Source organism: Anopheles stephensi, chromosome 3 (assembly GCF_013141755.1).
Source record: "Anopheles stephensi strain Indian chromosome 3, UCI_ANSTEP_V1.0, whole genome shotgun sequence".
In the NCBI taxonomy this organism is placed as follows: Eukaryota; Metazoa; Arthropoda; class Insecta; order Diptera; family Culicidae; genus Anopheles; species Anopheles stephensi.
Genome location: NC_050203.1, coordinates 85,437,384 through 85,457,777, shown reverse-complemented (window position 1 = coordinate 85,457,777; position 20,394 = coordinate 85,437,384). Strand labels below are relative to the sequence as shown.

Below are 20,394 nucleotides of genomic sequence, written 5' to 3'. Positions count from 1 at the left end.
CCACTGCAGGGTTCTTGGCCGCTTTACACCGCTTCACAGCCCGGCGCGGGCTACCGTCGGATATACACTCCGACAACGGGAAAAATTTCGAAGGTGCGTCACACGAGCTAAAAGAATTATTCGAGTTATTTCAGAGTGAGCAACAGCAAAACATCATCGCCACCAACTGCTCTGACATGGGGATTACCTGGCACTTTACTCCACCTAAGGCTCCACATTTCGGTGGATTGTGGGAGGCTGCGGTGAAGACAGCCAAACGACATCTCTACCGGCATCTGGGCAGCTCGAGGCTGTCTTACGAAGGGTACAGCACCGTTCTTCAGCAGATAGAAGCGGCGATGAACTCGCGTCCCTTGCTGCCGATGACGGATGACCCGAACGATTTGGCCGCGCTTACTCCTGCGCACTTCCTGATCGGTACTTCCATGTACGCCGTCCCCGTTCCCGACTACACGCGCCTGAAGACCTACACTTTGGATGAACTACAAACCTGGCAATTACTCGTGCAACGTTTCTGGAAGCATTGGACCACCGAGTATTTGCAGGAAATGCAGAAGGACAATAAGGTTGCGGTTCGATGCGAAATCGTTCCCGGCAGGCTGGTCATCCTTGTGGACGATTCCCTCCCCATCACCCGCTGGCCACTGGCGCGCATCATTGATGTACACCCTGGAGAGGATCAGCTTACTCGTGTAGTGAAGCTGAAAACGGCAAAGGGATTAGTCACGCGTCCTGTTACGAAAATTTGCGTTTTACCTGTTGCGAAACCGTCCTGTTAGTACCGCGTGTTAGTTATTTTGTTATGACATTCTGTCATGGGGGGGAGTATGTTTACGTTTAGATGTTTTGTTTACGCTTAGACGTCACACCATACTTGACGAAAGCTAGTTTCGTCAAGTTTTTGATAAACGAAATATTTCAAGTATACACCCTAGTAGCAAAAATGAGTGACTTTTGTATTACTATCTCGCTCCTACTCACGGCAAAGCCTATAGCGCTACCCACCGCCATTACCGCGACTCGTCTCCGTCGTCCATCAATTAACCCGAAGTACGAATTGTTCTTGCCCCTCTACGTTTCCTCCATTGCCCGCGCCTATCGATACGTTCGGCGACGGCTGTTCGTCGTCGTTTCCCCTTCGTCCCTTGATCCCCACTTCCTACCCCGCCCAAGAATGAATCGTTATTCGTTCTTGCACCTCTACGTTTACCCCCTTTCCGCGCTTATTGGTATCGGTGATCAGCTGTCCGGCGTCAGCTGTAGAACGCGCCAAATCGAAAATCTGCTCGCAGTAGCAAGACGGTCGTGAAAGCGCTTAGCTGATTTTAAATACCCTGTGAAACGTGAAAAAGTTTAGTTTGGCAAAATGTCTCACACTGTGAAAGAGTTGAAAGCAAGTGGAAAGTTTGCAAAACTAAGTGCGGCTAAAAAGCGTATGCTGGAGGAAGATTGGCAGCGCGAACATCAAGCAGGAACGAGTAGCGCAGATTTGTTGGTGAATGGTATGTATATATAGTTAAATACTGGTGCAGTTGGTGATATACGTTAAATAATGTATTGTTTAGCCGTCCCTCCGTCTGCTGAGGTTGCGGTGGTTGACAACGCGCCAGTACTTGAAGTATCCGAGGAAACGGAAGAGACTTCGTACATCCTTGAAGACGATGACGACATTCCCGAGGACCATAATACTTTTGATGGTAATGTAGCGACTGATGAACGTAAAAAAATGACGTTCCCAGAAGGTCTACGCCGTTGGGCCCTTGCGTCAAAAATTTCACTGGCGCATGTGAATGATCTGTTGTTGCTAGTTCGCGACACAACCGATTATTATGTGCCCAAAGATGCCAGGACATTTTTAAATACGCCAACACGTGTTGGAAGCCAGATAGCGACTGTGGCAGGCGGTCAGCTTTGGTATCAGGGGATTGAAACCGCCCTGCAAAACTATTTTAGGTAAGTGTAAATTTTTTGTTCATTCGCTTCCTCAATCAGGTAATATTAATTTATTTTTATGCTATTTATTTTAGTAACACAAAGCCCACCATCGATCGTTTGGAAATCAATCTCTCGATGGATGGAATTCCTGTATACAATAACGGTCCAACCCAGCTTTGGCCCATTTTGATGCAATTACACAACATCTCTGGGACACCTGTTCTGGTGATAGGTGTTTTTTGTGGATCCAGTAAGCCGAATAACTGTGAAGATTATTTACGACCGTTGGTGACCGAATTGAACCAACTTTTGGAGTCTGGTTTCAAAATAGGAGGAAAGCAATACCATGTAAACTTGCGTCTAATTGTAGCAGACTCACCAGCAAGAGCCTTCATAAAAGGTATGACACAAAATATTTACCATTACTGAAGATTTTTTAAAACAAATATATATTTATATTTTCAGGTGCAGCCTACTTCAACGCAATTCACGGTTGCATGAAATGCAAGTGTGTAGGAGTGCACGTGAAAGATGCTCGGAAGGTTATTTTCGAGAATTCCGAAGCAGAAAAACGCACCGATGCAGAGTTCAGGAGCGGGTTGTATGCTGCGCATTATAAGCGACCATCCCCGCTTATTGAGATTAAGAATTTCAACATAGTTGAAAACGTTATAGTTGGAGATAGGCTGCATTTAATAGATCTTGGAGTGACGAAGAAACTATTGAAAGGCTGGTCGCATGGTGGGTTGGAACCATTTACTAAGTGGTCGTCTAAAGAATGTGATAGGATTAACAAACTATTTAAGTTAATTGAATTTCCCTCGGAAATAACTGATCGTACTCTACGTCCTTTACATTACCTGCATTATTGGAAAGGTACTGAATATCGTACCTTCCTCCATTATGCAAGCCTGGCCATACTGTCGGACTTTTTAAATGAAGGTGCGTTCCATCATTTCAAACTTTATTTTTGTGCTGTTACATTTTTGTCATCGAACTATTATAGCCAATATTGGGAATACGCAGGCTCTTTACTAAAGACATTCGTCAATCAGTTCGGTACAATTTATAGCCGAAATCACTTGACCAGCAACATTCACAATTTAATACACGTAAGTGAAGAGGTAGATAGGTTTGGTCCACTCCACACGTTTTCAACCTATCCATTTGAAAACCATTTACAAATCATAAAAGGCTTGATAAGAAGTGGTTCCAAAACACTGCAACAAGTAATTTGCAGATTAGGAGAGCGCAAAGAGTGCAATGTTGCGGCCGAGGAAACCTTAGAATCGTATCCAAAATTAAAAATAAAAAACAGTGAGGTAATTTGCTATGTTAGGAATGGATTTGTACTGAAAACAGGAAACAAAGACAGCTGGTTTCTTACAAAAAGTAATCATATTATGCAATACAGCTCTGCTACTACAGAGGCGAGTAATATTATTAAAATTGAGGGCCATGTTTTGCCAAACCATATCCCGGCATTTAGCTATCCTTGCTGTGCAAATTTAATAAACACATTCAGAGCAACGATGGACAACCTTGTAGCATCCACCGTAACCATTAATTTAACTGAAATTAAATGTAAGCTAGTAGCAGCAAGGACAAGCAAACAAACTGAATTCATATTTACGCCACTACTACATACTTTGGGATGGGAGGAGTTATGATAGGATAGGATATTATAGGATAGTATTGGATAGAATAGGATAGGATAGGACAAGATAGGATACGATAGGATAAGATATGATAGGATACGATAAGATAGGATAAGATATGATAGGATACGATAAGATAGGATAAGATATGATAGGATACGATAAGATAGGATAAGATATGATAGGGTACGATAAGATAGGATAAGATAGAATAGGATAGGATAAGATTGGATTCGAACGATGCGACAGGATTAACAAGAAATAAATATTCACAATGAAATTTTGTTGGATAAATTATAACCATTTGCATCTTTCGATTTTTTTATTCACACTTTTTTACGTTTATGGCATGTAGTTTCTATTTGCCCCAGCAAATTTAATCTATCCGTTGCGTGGTATAATTTTTTTTTGAAAAACATTTCCACCATTTCAGAACTTGGGGTTTCTCTACCTGACGTACCAATTAATTGAAATAAATTTAAAATATTCGTAAACGGTGCGAGGGGAATTTTTGGTGGCATTCCCCCACGTTTCCAGGTACACTCGGCGAAAAATTGTCTATCAAAAATTATATCAAGTGCCGAGTGCATTCTATTTTCGACATTATTTATGCCTGCTATAATTAAGCCTATTGAATTCATAACATCCAATTGATATTCCGGCTGTTCTAATTTTACATTGAATTCAATTATTTCCTGCTCACTTCTTATTTTTTCAAAAACAATTCGTTGTTTACAAAACATCTTGCATAGAAGATCAATTTTTACGTCCATTTCTATAATTATTTTGAACATTTGATCAATTTTTTTTAAATTTTCGTCGTCTATTTTACGCGATGGAGAAGCTTCTTGCCGTGGGGATGGGCTAATCGCCAGAGAAGGTCGAGGAAGGGGCGGAGGGGACAAGCGGGTCGGCGGGGTAACTAGCGGCAGTGGCACTGGAGAAACCCTGGTCTGCCGTGGTACCGTCGTAGGCGACACGCTTGTTCGCCGTGGTATCAACGACGGAGGATACTCGGTGGTCCGCAGTGCGACCAACGGCGGAGGGGACAAGCGGGTCGGCGGGGTAACTAGCGGTAGTGGCACTGGCGAAACCCTGGTCTGCCGTGGTACCGTCGTAGGCGACACGCTTGTTCGCCGTGGTATCAACGACGGAGGAGACTCGCTGGTCCGCAGTGCGACCAACGGCGGAGGGGACAAGCGGGTCGGCGGGGTAACTAGCGGTAGTGGCACTGGCGAAACCCTGGTCTGCCGTGGTACCGTCGTAGGCGACACGCTTGTTCGCCGTGGTATCAACGACGGAGGAGACTCGCTGGTCCGCAGTGCGACCAACGGCGGAGGGGACAGGCGGGTCTGCCCCGGAAACACCATGGTCTGCTGTAGTACCGTATTGAACGACGCCCCGATCCGACGTGGTATCAACGACGGAGGGGACACGCCGGTAGTTAGCGGTATCGCCGCTGAGGACACCATTGTCAGCCGTGACCCCATCTTTGGCGGAGACTTGGTGGTTCGCAGTGCAGCCAATGGCGGAGGGGACAACTGGGTCTGCGAGGTGGTCCCAAAACCAACACAAGTCCGGGAAACAACGGGCTTCAAAATTTTGTCGGCCTCCATGATGCCTGTATTTATGAAATACTCATGATAAATATATATGATATCATGATAAATATAATACGTCAACTTCAATAAATGAAGTTTTAAAACACACCTCTGAAAAATCGATCGTTTAGAATCCTTAAAGGGAACACCAGAGCAAACAAAACTAGGAACCAAAAATTTAATACAAGTATTCACACGGTTAAACACGTCTGACCAAAATGCCAACTGCAAACTGTGTGGCTGATTTTCCGTTAGATTCCAAACCACCTCCAGCCGAAACAATTAAAATTTTTTCTTCGCACATACCAAAAGCATGCAAAGCGTGCAACCGAAAATTCGGTAAGCAAAAAAAAAACAAGAAAGCACACACGCGTACACTTCGTTGCTCCAATTCTGTTTGTCACCGACCAATACTGCACACCTTGTAGACGGTAGTTTTTTCAACACCGCGATGGCCTCATGGTAGTGTCAAGAAGCTCCAACACACAGACACCAGATCGAGACTACTTTGGGTAAGTATGAAAAAAATACTAATTTCTCTTTCATTTGCAGCACACACGGTAAAATGCCTCACCGTCTGGCTTGTGAACGCAGCAGCTTCGGATAGAGAACGCCACAGACGGAACGACGATACGGGGGGGGGCGAGAGCGAGCAAACACCACAACCACCACAATTCTTCAGAGGCAACACCACCGCCGCCTCTCCATAGAATAAATAAAAAAGCCAGCGAAGTAGCTGGGCACGGGGCAGAGCAGAACAGAAATACCCTGCAAAAGTAAAACTGCCCGGTCTCGAGCCGTTTTTTTGTTTCCTTTTTCATTCTTTTTTTTATTCATTTGTGTGCAAGCAGTCGGTCGCCGATGACCGAGCGATTGGCGGCGACGGCCGCACGATCGGCGCCGATGATGCGTTCGGTTATCATTCGGGGATAAATCTTCGAACGGTCTGCCGCGTTCGAAGATTCGCTCCTTTCTTATTGGAGGGAGCGAGAATCCAATAGGAAAGTCACTCATTTTTGCTACTAGGGCAGTGAGTAAGGATGAGTGTCGCTCGCGTGGGGGGCACTCAGAAAGTTTATAAATAGGGCAGAAAACACAATTATATCTCTCTTCGAATTTGGAATCTGAACACGACGCTTGGTAAATATTGCAACACACATCGATCCGAAACTCCGCGAATTCTTCAGATGGATACATGTATCGTTTCGGATAAAGCAGCAAGCAGCAGTGGTAGTAGAAGTACGCGAGAAATGTAAAAAAAAAACAAACACAAACACCTTCTGCATGATACCAAAACCAAATAAAAAAACAAAAAACACAAAATGTAAAAAAAGGCAGTAAAAAAAGGTTTAAAAAAATACTCAAAAAACAGTTAAGTTTTAGCATTTTAAGTTTTTAATCGGGAGTGATCGATGAGCGGTGGCGCGATGATTGTTGTGTGCGTGTTTCGTGCCCGCTGAGGGTTGGATCCTTAGCCCCAAATGAAGGAACATTTTTTGTTTGCTATTTATTAAACAAAACTCTCCGATTATCACACAATCTCTCTCGCTCTCTCTCTGGGCGATGATGGTATTTTAGAGCTCTGTACATACACACCCATTTGCTATACGTTCTAATTTCTGTTATTTTATGCGCTTAATTTTGCACACTGATTGATGTTTTTGGTGTATAATTTAGAATGTACGGTTCGAAAAGTATTGATTTGCTGTTTAAACAGTTTCGATGATTTTGTTTTTAAATTTCTTTTTATGTATAAAATCCCATTTCTTTCCCTCTCGATGCTTTTCTGTTTGTATGACATAACAAAACCAAGCAAACGCAGGCATGTATGTATCACCATCACCTTGGTGACACACACACCATGATGCACAATGGGGTCTCTCGTTTAGTTCTTTGGTTTGTGCGGTACACTTGTGGCACGATCACTTCGAGCAGATTACAACAGAAAAAAATGAGGAAATATTTGGTTAGAAAGTGAGTGTGTGTGCGTGTGTGCGAGAGAGTCCTGATCGTATATTTTATGTAGGAGCGTGCAACCAAACGAATTCAATCACAATCTGAACGATGGACCCACAAGCACGCACACACTCTCGGGCCCGTAGTAGACACACACACACCTTTGTGCACCAATTTGCGCTCTACTAATAGAAAAATGAACAAAAACCACACAAAAAAAACAGTAGCAGATAATTGTAAAACGTAAAGTTGTTCTGTGAACTGAACCGCAACATAAAAATAGGAGAAGAAGAAAAAAAACACACAAAACAAACAATTAAAAGTAAATACGAGGAAAAAAAAAACAAATCCAAGAATATAAGATAATTAAACAGAAACAAACAACAAACAGCAAAAGCAAAAGAAAACAAAAAAGCTAAAAATAACACTCGAGAATAGTTTGTGTTTGTGCCATTTTGTTCATATGCATTTCGAAATTCCGTTCCGGTATTATGACTGCTGGGACGGCGGCTGGGTTCGTTGCGGGGAAAAGGCACTCGGAAGCCCTTCTTCTTGTTGCTGGTGTTACTCGTGAAGGGTCTCACAAGTGCCAAGCTCACTCCATCTCGCAGTTTAGCCCTATCACATCTCCTCTCGCCATGTGGGCAGCCTCAAAGCCTTTACATTACTTGCTGGGTTGTCCGGAGTCTTGTGCATGACATGACCAGCCCTCATAGCATAGCGCGTTAAGGTAGACGCATTTGAATACTGAATCAGGACATGTCTAATACAGTTTCAGCTTCGTCCTTTAGCTGAAGCTCTAATATGACCAGAAGGGCATCCAGTAACTTTGTCACTGCGTGTCTCAACCTCTACGTTGGCAATGGGACTGACCACAGATAGGCATGATGGCTGCAAAGGTGCGATCTTTCGAAGCCTTTTTGGATTTCGGCTCGAAAAACCCGGATCTCCCCTCCGGACTACATAGGATCAAACCTCAAACCAATTATGCCTAAGTCATCAATCTCCGAGTCTCGTCGGATGGCGAGTTCTTCGTCGTTGGCACTACAACCTTGAAAGGTTTCGGCCTGCCATTTCTGGCTTTCTGTGACTTGATTTTACCCGTAGTTGGACAGTCAGTCCTGCGTACGTGAAGCCGATGTCGCCTAGATTAATCGATAGGGTACTTAGTCTTTCGATCTTCACATCTTTGTTTACTCCTTTCGACTACACTTGCTTTCTTTTGAATTGAGCATGCTTCTGGCGCATGTGTTTGGTAAGATTTTTGGCCGTAGTGTACCGGCCACTACACAAATTACAGCCGAACTGTCTCGTGCCCTCGTGCACATGCGAATGATCCAGCAGCTCCGATTGCGTCTTGAATGCTGTCTCACACTCCATGCACTTGTGTACGCCACGGTGCTTGATCATGTGCCAATGCAAATACATTTTCAGCTTAAAACTGACCCCACACAATTTGCAGGCGAACGGTGTCTCGGAAGAATGTAGCTTCATGTGGTTTTTTAAGTAAGCTGTCGTATTAACGCGCACGCCACACACATTGCAACTGTACTTCTTCCGCAGGCTCGGGTCCACGTGCACAGATTCCTGGTGCCGTTTCAGGTGGGTGGATTTGTAAAACATTTTTCCACAAAGATTGCAATCGATGGAATGGTTTGTGTGCGTATGCTCATGATCCCGCAGCCGCTGTATGGAACCGTACAGAGCGCCACAATATGCACACTGATGGTTTAGCATAGTCTTGGTCGAGCGATGCCCAACTACGCCCCATTTGGTAGTGTACGTGTGGTAGCATATTTCGCACTGGAACGGTTTGTCTTCGGTGGGTTCGATTGCGTGCGGTGCATGCTCCGTCTTGGAATGTTGTTGCAGCTCTGCCAAGGTATCGAACACGAGTGGACATCCGCAGCATCGGTAGCGTTGCTTAACGGGCTTTCTTTCGGCAACCACTCGGCGAGTGGGCGCTTCATCATCGGTTGAATCGAACAGGGAAACTTCACTGATGCCAAAGCTTTTCCAGCCATGGATTGCGTTGGCATGCAGTGATTCGTAATGTTCCCGGAGTTGTTCGGCGTTGTAGAAATCTATGGAACATTCCCAGCAACGGTACAATGAAAGCTGTTCTGCCTTGATGGATGTCATGGAAACGTTGTCCGATTGGTCATCAAAGTGGACGAAAGAAGCAGCATCACAGGATGCTTGGATGAACTCTTCCGATTCTATACATTTGCGTCGCACCCTTACAGCATGGGTAAGGTCGGAATGGCATTGCGTACAGCACTTGCGAGGAAATCCATCATCGACAGTCGCCTTATGGAAGAAAGAGTATCATTAACACAGGCGATATCCAATGCGCCAGGACTTACCTTTATTCCCGCTAGCTCCAGCAGTAGATCGGCAATGCGCTCTTGCTCTTCGTGCTTCATAAAAATATCCACCAGATCAAGCTCAGGAACGTCGATGGAAGCACAAACGCGGCAGACGATGATTTGATTCATGTTGAAGCAGCTTTGTAACTTTTATTCTATTGCAGGCAGCACAATAATCAAATCGGACCCATATCCTTTCCTTACCGCTCACGCCTTCAGGGATACAAATCCAATGTTTACATTTGAAACGATTTAGATGCGTTGGAAATGTATCTAAAATGAGAAAGACAGTTGCGAAAGGCGCTTTTCGAAGGTGTTCGAAAGAGAGGCAACTGTTTTTAGATCAGTTTCAAATGTTAGGTTGTCCAAAAAGTGCTGCACATTTTATCCGACCGCATCTCGTTCTGGTTGATTATCAACTTTTAAAGTTTTGCGATGGATAGGAAAGATTGACCTTGTTTCGAAAATGATCCCGACATTTCATGTTTAAAATTTACATCCTATTCGATTTATTTGCTCACCACTTGCTTTCTTTTGTACTGCGAATGCACCTTTCGCATGTGTTTGAACAGATCTTTCTGAGTGTAGAAACCTCTACCGCACAGATTGCAGCAGAACTGCCTCGATTCCTTGTGGCTGTTCATGTGATCTTGCAGCTCCGATGGGCTTTTGAATGATGCGTTACACTGCTTGCACTTGTGCAGCCCTTTATGCATTGCCATGTGCCAATTTAAGTAGGATATTAACTTAAACCGAGCACCACACAAGTTGCAGGAGAAGGGTTCCTCTTTCGAATGTAGCTTCATGTGCGTTCGCAGGTACGACGCCGAGCTAACGCACTTGCCACATTGGTTGCAAACGTGTTGCGGTGGCTGCAATCTCGTTGCCCGTGCGTCTGTATGAAACTTTTTCATGTGTGTTTTCATGTATTCCGGATTGGAGAAAATCTTATCACAAATGTCGCAGGTGAATTTGCCGTGCAAGTGCTTAAACTCATGCCTCGTTAGTTGTGTCATCGTCCCAAACAGCAGGCCACAGGTTGCACACTGGCAGCGGAACAAATATGTCGCATTTTGATGGTTTTCTAGCGAGCTGGCGTTTGTGAATAAACGATGGCACACTTGGCACTGAAATGTCCGGCTTGCATCAACATGTATTGCTATTGGGGCATGTTTCGCATCGGAATGTTGTTTCAGTTCGGCTTCGGTTTCGAACGTCAGTAAGCATCCGCAGCAACGATGAGTTTGAGCTGCAGGAATAGTAAAGCTTTCATCTGCACGCATATCTACGGCCTTTTCCTCATCCAACTCTTCATCGTCGGTTGAATCAAATAAGGAAACTTCACTGTTACCGAAGCTTTTCCAGCCGTGGATTGCGTTTGCGTGAAGGGTTTCATAGTGTTTCTGCAGTTGTTCAGTGCCGTAGAAGTCTAGCGAGCACTCCCAGCAACGATACATTGGAATCAGTTCGTTTTTGTAGGATGTCACGGATACATAGTCCGACTGGTCTTCATCATGCCTAAAATAGACAAACAGAATGTATCGTTGGCATGAGGTGATTCTTCATTCTTCCAAACATCATACTTACGCAAAGTTTAGGTTATAATCCAACGTTTCTTGAATGAGTTTTTCCGATTCGATGCATTTCCGTCGCACCGATACAGCGATGGTAAGGTCGGAATGACATTGTGAACAACACTTTCGTGGAAAACCATCATTAACTGTCGCCTGAAAATGTGGTGGAAATGCTATTAGTTTTGAGACGTTGGTATGTTGCTAGAGCTAGCCGCTTACCTTTATTCCTGCCAGCTCCAGCAGAACATCGGCGATGCGCTCCTGCTTCTCGCGTTCCTCGAAAATGTCCACCAGATCAAGCACAGTTTCGCTGGAGGCACAAACGCGACATACAGCGATGTGATTCATTTTTAACTGGAACATTATCTGTGAAATGGTGTACACATTTAGCTGAAATCCGTATGAATTCTCGCAAAAACAAAACGGAGCGAACTGATGCCGTCTTATTTACAAACAAAGACTCGTTTGACAGCTAAGGATCGGTTTTAGATAGCATTCATACGTTCGAAAAGCGAAATGTCACTTTGAAAACGGTCTAAAATGCGGCAAAACAGTGATTTTCGGATTGAAAACAAACGGTCGCCTACCGTTCACGCATTTTGGCGTCGGATTGCTTTGGTTTGTTGTTATGCCAATAGTTGAAGCTGGCATTCACCGTTCTTTGAAGTAAAAAGTAAGCCTGGTAAGTGTGAAACGTGACACCGGACAAGAAGAAGAAAAACCAATGATTAATCGGGAACAAACGCTTCCAGTGGTGGTTGTTTGGCGTTGCACCGATGGAGATGCCAGCTTCTAGCAAACAACTCCAAACGGAGAATGAAGAGCTTCGCCAGCAGTTGCACGTCTACAGGAACAAGTATGAGGTAGCCAACAAAACCATCATCGATCTGTCGGAAGAGCTGGAACAGATGGTGGCCAAATCGGCTGAAGAGAAAAAGCATCTGCGCTTCAACTATGAAGAGCAGCTTAAAGCACAAAAATCCATCATAGATCAATTGAAGGCAAAGGTAGAGGAAAGGATTGAAGTTGTTCCAGCTATCGATTCTATTCCCGATGTACCGACCGCCATATCCGACCCCCAGCAACCCCAGCCAAGTGTGGAACAAGACTGGGAAAACGAGGAAAAACGATATGTGGCCGAAATCGAATTGCTCCAGGAACAGATCGTATCCACTACGAATGAACTCCAACGGACCAGGTGGGAAATGTCCAAAGCGAACGACGAACTGCAAATGGCGAAAGAACAGATTGAATCCAAGCAGGCCGATCTGCTCAACGAAAGGGAAATAGCAACCGAGCTGCGCACGTTGCTGGAAGCGGCCCAACAGCAGTCCGCGTTGCTATCGGCCGAGCTCGCCGGCATACGGTCCGGTACGAGCAATGAAAATACGAAAGGAAATTCTCTGTTCGGTGAGGTTGCCGATCAGCGCTCCAAGGTGCTGAAGACATTCTCCACGCTGAAGGCGGCTCACCTGAAGCTGAAACAGGAGCACGCCGATTGTCCGCGACAGATACGGGAGTTGCGCGATTTGATTCAGCAATCGGAAAGACTGTACGGACAGTGCCTGAAGCTGATGAAAGCGGCGGAGAATGATGCGCTGATAACGCTCCGAGAGCAAAACGGCGAACTACACGAGCAGCTTGAGAAGGCGTTGGGTCGCGTTCGCTATTTGGAACACGAGATGGCAACCAACAGTGCCGATTGGGTTAATAAGCTGGTGCTGTACTATACGGAAGAGATGCAGAAGTTGGAACTGAGGCTACGCACCTGTCAGTTTCGGCAACGGGAAGCGATGGAGTTGCGCCAGGATGCGGTCAAGGATGCGTGGACGTGGCGGCTAGAGGCACAGCGATTGAGGGCGAACAATTTGAACGTTGATCGGGAGGGTTCTTCTGCGTTGTTGGTGTGTCAGGACCCAGCTGTCGCTGAAAAGTTCGAAAAACAGGAAGAGAGTGAGGTGCCGGACTGCGAGAAGGAGAACATAGGCGTACTTCGTGCTGAACCACCCTCCACGACTCATAGCAATGAAGCTGAATCCAGCGATGAAACTTGCAGTACTGTTCCAAGTGCTGAAAATACAGCCACGATACCTCCGAAAGCTGGTGGCGCTCTGCAGGAGTCTAAACAACAAAAAAACCCGGAACCGGATGCAGCCACCATTAGGATTGTACCCTGGAAATGCTACAAAATCAGTGACCTGAAGAAGATTCACTACAAGGAGCTGAACCAATCCGATGCTGAAAACCGAACAAGTAACGAGGACACGAATGAGGAAAAGCCACAATGAGAATAAAATAAGGTAAACAGAAAACGGTACCTTGTCTTCCATAGGCCTTTCCGTTGTCCGAAATCGAGCAGCTGTCTCACATGGCTCGTGTGTCGTGAGGACACATTTTCTTCGTAATTTTGCTTAATTTCGATTCCAATCTCGGACGATTCATCAAGGATCCTTAAGATGGGCTGGCCTACTCTTCACCCGCATATTGAGCTTGTCTTCGGTAAGGTTTTGCGGTTGAGTTCCTTACGCCCATACTGCCCCTATGGTGGACATCCCTCCATTATACGGGACCAATGCACCATGCTGATGAAGCCATCTCGATGCTTCATATTTCTTCCCCTGATTTTTTATGCCTAGTGGTGGTCTCGCTTGAGCTGAAGAAAGCTCCACGGAGGGCAGAATCGTTGTGGCCCCTGTGGTGGTGGTGGTGGCGATCACCGATCGGAACCTTCCGGAACAGATGGTTTAATTTATGCGCCACCTTAAAAGCTGCACTGACCAGCGGGGCGTTCGAATCCTGCAGCAGGACGCGCTGTTGGGCTCGTGCTGCGTTTGTTTGCACTGTTGATCTCGCACCAGTCCATCCCGAGGGAGCGCTTCGTTGGAGGTTTGCTGCAAAAAGATAACTTCATTCCGAGAAATATCCTTTTTTGCCTTGCAAAACGAAGGCAACATTTCATTACAGTTTTTGTGGAGGGTGATCGCAACCACGAAGGTGTAAACATTAGAGGTGAAACAATAAAATCCGGGCTCATACGCCATCTTGCGCTTCTTTTGAGGAGGAGTGAACAAGGGTCTACACACACGGCAGATGCACGTTTGATCATTACCTTCAATTACAACGGGCTGTTACATGCATTCATTTATCTTAGATCTTTAGTGAGGAATAGAAAGAAAAATCATTTCAGATGAATCGATGGCGTGTGGAACATGGCTAATGCACGTGCGCCCGCAGGTGAGAAGAAGAGTAGACATGTAGGTGATTTCCTGCAAAGCGTATGTAAGGAATAAAATATTGATGTCCTGGAGTTTAGCATCAATTCATACCGTCTTGACCTGGAAAAGATGTAGAACTGTAGCAAAGCATAATTGGCACGTGGGTTGTTGCAGATGAGCTTAGAAGGACATCAATATTGGACCATCTTTGGAATTAATTTTGCTCGAATCCATGTGTCAGTGAGGTCAGGTGACGCTAAGTTGATCCTGCATTGTAGTCACAGATGTATTGGACCCGAGTCCTCTAATTAAGTCTTGTTGGATTAGGAGTTGGGGGTCTCTCACAGAATTGATCTGTCGTTCGTTTATGAAGTGCCTGGCAGGCATTGCGCTTACAAAATCATACAAAAATAAAATAAAACCGCAGACAGTTATGGACTGTAGTGCTGCGCTTTTAATCCGCTTTTTACGTCCCTAAGCTAGCTACTTTGGAAGTGGAAGTCACAAAGGCGACCGCAAGTTCACGCGGCTTGTCGTGCGGTGCCCAAAACGGGTACAACTTTGAATGGAGTTTTAGTGAAGAATATTCTTTGTAGACACAATTGAAGCATAAGCTGAAGTCTCTGAAGAGGATATTAGGCAGAGGAGAAAAAAAGTCTATCAAATGCACATTAAACACAATACAAAGAACAATTCTCGGGATGAATCAATGCTAGAGAGTTGAGTTGAAACTGACTTATTTTGGCAAAATCACTTCTCCAGAGGGGACAATTTTCCATCAACTTCTTTCGGATGTTGCTCGCCCAACCTTCAATAACTCACTTCCATTGTACCAGCATTGTGCTGATCGTACACTGAACGTGTGTTGTACTTTCTTAGCTGCTGAAAGAAAAGGCCCACAACAAGGGCCGTTATTCGTCTTTTCGGACAGTATTGTCTTGTTCTGCTGCTCTGCAAGCTATCCCGAGGATATCCTCAAACCAGGACCCAGCGCTCTGCTAATAGCTCCGAGATGGAGATATGAAGGGTAATTAAGATTGATGGGTTTATAAGAGACTGCAGCGCTAGCCAGGATCTGCTGGACGAGGCGATAGAATCGTCACTTCTTAGAATGATCTCCCAGCAAATGCAGCATACAGCACACACACACCCGATGCTGGCTACTGGCAAGAGCGAGGACCCCGTTGTCTCGGGGCACGACTGTTTGTGTCATTTATTTTGATTTTCTCCCTGTGTGGTTCTGCACAGTTCCTCCGCAGGTGGTAGACAAGGTGAACCCAGCGGTGGTTTCGGGGTGCCATATTGGACTCTAAGGACTCTAAGGGCTCTCGAGGGCAGATCACCTGGATGTACGTCATTCTTGGTGTGGTATGTCGATACAATGGAATCGAACCGAGAGGGTAATGAAGGAGGGAAAGAAAAGCCACAAACCATGATCGGATTGGTGTGCAATCCATTTTCGGGAATGAAATGCTACTTACCAGACATGTTATTGATCAATAATTTATCTTATCGCCCTGCTACGATCTACTGTGGTACAATATAGCTTAAGAATCGATTTATGAAAGCAATTAATGTGTCTATTCTTAAGGAACGGAGATGGAAAAAGGTGCAATTGGTTAAACAGTGAAGGGGACAATAAGTTGGTAAGTTATCCTTAAAATGGATAAATGTTTTTTTTAAATTCTTATAAGAAACTCTTACCAAAGCTGAAAATGTTTAAATTTTGTTCCACTATTTAAATCACACAAACCCAATACTCTATATTAAGCAACAATGACCAGAAGGCAATCCAACGGCCAAGGGAGCCAACACGATCGGAGTGGGTGCTTTCGGTCGGCACATCGTTCGGAACAAAAAGGTGGAAATTAATTTGTTGTAGGGCGGATAATTTTCCTTTCCCATTTTACGACTCGTCAAACAACAAAAGCGATGATGACGCCTGTTGCCCGGGGAGTCGGAACCGGGCAAGAAAAATTAGATCACCCCGTCCCCGGGCAAAGGGCCTGAAAGCTGAACAGAAACAGATGCTGCAAAAGACAACAAAGCGTCCTGTAAGCGAGTTTAGCCCGAGCAAATACGCGGGACCGAGCATCGGGAACGTTCTCCGCACTAGCTCAGGTGTAGCTCCTCTTCCAGGAATCGAGCTGGACACGACGAATAAAGAAGCGAAATTTATGACACTCGATCAAGTGCAGTCCGGAGTGCAGTCCGGGAGCTCAACAAAGCACAACTTCGCGCGCCGAACAAAAGCCTACTTGGGATGGGAAAACGCACCGAAAAAGAAAGAAGGTGCGCGCGCGACCGTCCCATCCAGGCGTAAGCGCGTGGTGAGTGTTTTATTGCTTTCACACCATGCGGTAGGCGGAATTTCGTTGGAAGGCATTTCGTATATCGAGGGGCAGTTGTGTGCCGCCCGTTCCCTGGCGGTCGTTTGTTTTACAAGCTGCTAATCAACCCACCCGAACATCGGTTGACTTTTCCGTACCGTAAGGGGAGAAAAACCCATCTACCCGTGGTCGGACCGATTGGAAGTGATTTCACCTGCTCGGCTGTCTAGCAGCTTGTGCATACCCCTGGGCGCAGTGTCCTTCGCTGTTAAAAATGTAATAAAACATAAGTTTGTTCACAATTAATGTCAGAGCAATCGGATTTAGCCGTTGTTTTCCCCCGCCGGCAAGGAAAACGCCCTATCACGTTGGTGCGATAATAAGCGAGCCAATGGTTCCGCTTTATCGCCATCATTTGCGCGATTGAAACCCGCGTCAAGCGTCTAAGATCTTATCGGCAACGGTAATCGAGACAGGTTAGCATAAATTGAATGTTCTGCCCGAACATGTTGCTGGCGCTGGTGAAGCGTGTTTGCATAATAATGGAAAACGGAGGGACATTTCCCGTTTGTTTACCCTTTCTATTCATTGGAGTGAGTAAGAACAGATTCGGGTTTCTTTATCCTTAAAGCGAGCATTTCAAGCATTTCTCCACCTCGAGAACTTTGGAATCCTTGGTGGCCCTCAAGACCTCAAACCTGCTTGTAGGTTATTCGCTCATCTCTCCTGGGCGGAGATTTTCGTCAATTGAATTTGCATATTGGGTGTAATAGAATTTCCTCCCCAAGATCCGCGAGGACGCTTGCCTGGTGCGCTTTGATTTACTGAAATTTGCAACTCATTTAGCCATGGTTGACTTCAAAGCAAAGGTCGTCTGATGATAGGCATCCTTGTGATAATAAAAAAAGAGCGCACCAGAATTGAAGCTGCCGTCGAACAGGGGTTGTTGTCCCGACCCCCGCGGGACGCTATCCTGATATCGCGAACCATCTCCCGGAGAGTCAAGCTTGAGAATTGCTTCCCTTGCCGCGGGGCAAATACTCTCTCGGTCGGTAGAATCACGGGAGGAAGCCCTGATATCCTGTATATCCGGCCCGAAGAAAACGCTACCATGAAGTGATGACGCGTGAGCAGCCTTTCATAACTTCGGCCAACTTTCTCGTGTGGCCTGGACATTTGCATTTGCTGTGTCCCTTTATGTTTCCCTGGAAAGTGAGTTTATTGGCCGCTCGACAGTAAACAATTGTAAAACCCGATTTACGGCACAGCCTTATTCCCGGTTCGGCAAGGGCAGCTTATAGAGGCATCACTTGCCACGACCCTTCTGGATGTGGCGTACGACAAGGCTAATAAAACACACGAATCTATCATAACTTCTGCATGTTTTAAATGCTCGCACAGGCACTGGAACTGCCCTCGAACGGAATGTTTGGATTTTTTTTACATCTCACTCGACTAGGGCGGCCGGTAGTTTTGAGGCTCTAAAACGATAAACCGAGAGCGAGAGGAGCTACAGTTTGCAGCTATTGCTCCGGCATAATGTCCATACACGGAAAGGTTACAAACACGCATGGAAATCAAGGTTTTAGAAGGTGATCGGGAATAGGTTGTCCCGAGACGTCGATGACTTTGTTGTTTAGTTTAGCTCCCGACCGGGCATCAAGGAACTCGGGATTTTTTTTTGGTTGGTTGAAAGGATCTTCCTTTTTACCTCGGGCAATCATCCTTTTTCGACCGACTCGACCGACGAGCCCTTTAATTGGTGGGTACATGGCCAAGTGAAATGGACTCATAAAACCTCCGAATTTGGATCGTATTATTTGGGAGTCTTATTGCTGCAGCGGAGGCTAGTAATAAATGTAAAGCAGTGTGTTTTTTCTTTATTGGAGCTACTGGAAAAAAGGCATTCCCGTACGCCCATCTTCTTGCAGGGGAAATGTAGGGCTCGTTTAACTCTTTCTGTGTGAAGTTAACTCTAAGCACAAAGCACCTTACTACACCTTGGAGAATTTTTTGAAGACGGATAAAAATCTAGTGTAATTTATCGAAGAAGACTTCTACTATAGTCGAAGAATTGCCAGGAGCTATTGAAGAAGGACCTATCAAGTTCCACACAACCGATGCTTGATCTTCTAAGAAGCTCGATGTTAGCTGAATGAAATCATTCATTTATTTACCCCTCAAACAAAGCCATTTGCACGCAGAAGACAAAAACCGGACCTAAACAAAACAAGTCGCAAAATGGACGTAAAACCATGGCGTCATGCCGTTGGCAAGTGAGGCATAGGGAGAGAAATTGATTTCTCCGAACTCCACGGAACTGTCGCAGGCCTATCTACCTGTCGGCTTGCCAAGGGGAAGGTGTCTAGGATCCGGATTCCGGTCAGATCCTGGTGGTACAATGCAAACGCCCCGGAACGTTTGGAAGCATTGGCGTTGAAACAATGCTAACCGCTGGGGTAATTTTCTGCGATTCGACCTGAGGTAAACCAACGAAGCATCACTCCTTTTTGGGATTGTTGTGTGGAACCTCGATGGACCACAGGCGTTGCAGCTCGGTGCGCACCGCTGGGTACGCACATAAGTAGCGTAAAAACACGTCACAGACGCTACCAGTACGAGAGCTCCCGCTAGGATTCTACGGAATTAGCCTAAAAAAAAGGAGCTCGGACAAAAAATGGGACAGAGCGAAACAGGGTCAGCGGGACGCAGAGAGCAGCAGGGATGGAGTGCGACGACCACCACGGTTGGCAGTGCGTCCCAGGATATCCCGGACCTTATCAGGGGTCAGCCAGTTCTGGTTTGCGATAGCTCAACTGTCACAACAATGGCGTCACGGGTGTGTTTACACGGCTGGGGTAGTCCGGTAGTAGGAGCCGCGTGAAACGTCGAGGTCCAGACAGCATAGGGTCTCGGTTGTTTTCGGGCCACTGATTTGAAAGTGATTTTCCAACAGATTAGAGGGAAGAGAAACAGCGAACGACAACGGTTGGCATCTCTATCAATGAATTTGTAATCACCTTGATCGAGCCATTACAAGCTCGGGGGACCACACAGCAATCTTCGGTTCGAGGCCACAAGCGATCCAAACTGTGTTCCGTGACCTTGGCCGTCGAACATCATCTTCATCTGGTTCTGTGTGACATTGGACACGCAGTGGTCGTCGTTGCTAATGTGCCAAAAACATCTTCAAGGAATCTTCGGAATTTATCAGCACATTCAGCCGTTAGGTAGGTCTGATAGAGATACCAGCGGTCTGCTAAACGATTCTTAAACGTTGGCGCACCGGGAAGAGGTCACATGACCCAGGAACGCGGGATAAAAGGAATGAAAACACTTTTTAACTTAATGTAGTCATAAAAACTAAATCCTTACCTTCTATCTCTTTCGCGCTTTCACTTCTCGCTTGGGTTTTATGGACCAAAAACGGATCTAAACGGAACATAAATTCACGGCACTGGCCACTTATCTGGGTGGTTCGTTGAAGCTTGTTTTATGCTGTTGCTGTCGACACCTTCGGCATCGACAAATTTGCATCATCCCACCAAACGTCCGCAGGTTCGGAGGGCTGCCCGGAACCTGGCAACTACGCTGTAGGTCTGCCGCCGAACACAATAAAAGTCTTAATTTGTCGGAATCGCTCGCGGAGACTCTAAACGTTCCTGGGGGGGGGGATGTTCTTGGAAAATCCAGAGCAAATGTGGTTAGAGCTTTGCACCACCGCTCGAACTTCTCGGTGGCCAAGAATCGTTAATC

The 20,394-nt window shown here is 45.7% G+C and overlaps 4 protein-coding genes across 4 annotated transcripts; 2 read left to right on the top strand and 2 right to left on the bottom strand.

The window, feature by feature from the left end:
- The first annotated feature begins 934 nt into the window (after nucleotides 1-934).
- On the top strand, nucleotides 935-4,028 carry LOC118513892. The gene is made up of 4 exons (XM_036060206.1): nucleotides 935-1,502; nucleotides 1,566-1,953; nucleotides 2,028-2,335; nucleotides 2,401-4,028. The coding sequence occupies exons 1-4, from the start codon at nucleotides 1,367-1,369 to the stop codon at nucleotides 3,603-3,605; spliced, it is 2,037 nt and encodes a 678-aa protein (XP_035916099.1). The 5' UTR covers nucleotides 935-1,366; the 3' UTR covers nucleotides 3,606-4,028.
- Nucleotides 4,029-6,390: 2,362 nt separating this feature from the next.
- On the bottom strand, nucleotides 6,391-9,765 carry LOC118513898 (zinc finger protein 501-like). The gene is made up of 2 exons (XM_036060215.1): nucleotides 9,517-9,765; nucleotides 6,391-9,460 (listed from the first exon to the last, which is right to left on the bottom strand). Exons 1-2 carry the CDS (start codon nucleotides 9,646-9,648, stop codon nucleotides 8,357-8,359), a joined length of 1,236 nt encoding a protein of 411 aa, XP_035916108.1. The 5' UTR covers nucleotides 9,649-9,765; the 3' UTR covers nucleotides 6,391-8,356.
- A 239-nt stretch (nucleotides 9,766-10,004) lies between these two features.
- Nucleotides 10,005-11,563, bottom strand: LOC118513897 (zinc finger protein 665-like). The gene is made up of 3 exons (XM_036060214.1): nucleotides 11,313-11,563; nucleotides 11,107-11,246; nucleotides 10,005-11,037 (listed from the first exon to the last, which is right to left on the bottom strand). Exons 1-3 carry the CDS (start codon nucleotides 11,454-11,456, stop codon nucleotides 10,029-10,031), a joined length of 1,293 nt encoding a protein of 430 aa, XP_035916107.1. The 5' UTR covers nucleotides 11,457-11,563; the 3' UTR covers nucleotides 10,005-10,028.
- Nucleotides 11,564-11,628: 65 nt separating this feature from the next.
- LOC118513893 (protein Spindly) lies at nucleotides 11,629-13,410 on the top strand. Its single transcript, XM_036060207.1, has 2 exons — nucleotides 11,629-11,775; nucleotides 11,846-13,410. The coding sequence occupies exon 2, from the start codon at nucleotides 11,870-11,872 to the stop codon at nucleotides 13,379-13,381; it is 1,512 nt and encodes a 503-aa protein (XP_035916100.1). The 5' UTR covers nucleotides 11,629-11,775; nucleotides 11,846-11,869; the 3' UTR covers nucleotides 13,382-13,410.
- Nucleotides 13,411-20,394: the final 6,984 nt, after the last annotated feature.

Bases quoted from the DNA above. Each gene is read 5' to 3' on its own strand.
- LOC118513892 (XM_036060206.1), top strand. From the start codon at position 1,367: ATGTCTCACACTGTGAAAGAGTTGAAAGCAAGTGGAAAGTTTGCAAAA. The intron at 1,503-1,565 runs GTATGTATATAT...TGTATTGTTTAG, and splicing joins CGCAGATTTGTTGGTGAATG to CCGTCCCTCCGTCTGCTGAG. The intron at 1,954-2,027 runs GTAAGTGTAAAT...TATTTATTTTAG, and splicing joins GCCCTGCAAAACTATTTTAG to TAACACAAAGCCCACCATCG.
- LOC118513898 (XM_036060215.1), bottom strand. From the start codon at position 9,648: ATGAATCAAATCATCGTCTGCCGCGTTTGTGCTTCCATCGACGTTCCT. The intron at 9,461-9,516 runs GTAAGTCCTGGC...TTCTTCCATAAG, and splicing joins TGGAGCTAGCGGGAATAAAG to GCGACTGTCGATGATGGATT.
- LOC118513897 (XM_036060214.1), bottom strand. From the start codon at position 11,456: ATGTTCCAGTTAAAAATGAATCACATCGCTGTATGTCGCGTTTGTGCC. The intron at 11,247-11,312 runs GTAAGCGGCTAG...CCACATTTTCAG, and splicing joins TGGAGCTGGCAGGAATAAAG to GCGACAGTTAATGATGGTTT. The intron at 11,038-11,106 runs GTAAGTATGATG...TGTCTATTTTAG, and splicing joins GATTATAACCTAAACTTTGC to GCATGATGAAGACCAGTCGG.
- LOC118513893 (XM_036060207.1), top strand. From the start codon at position 11,870: ATGGAGATGCCAGCTTCTAGCAAACAACTCCAAACGGAGAATGAAGAG.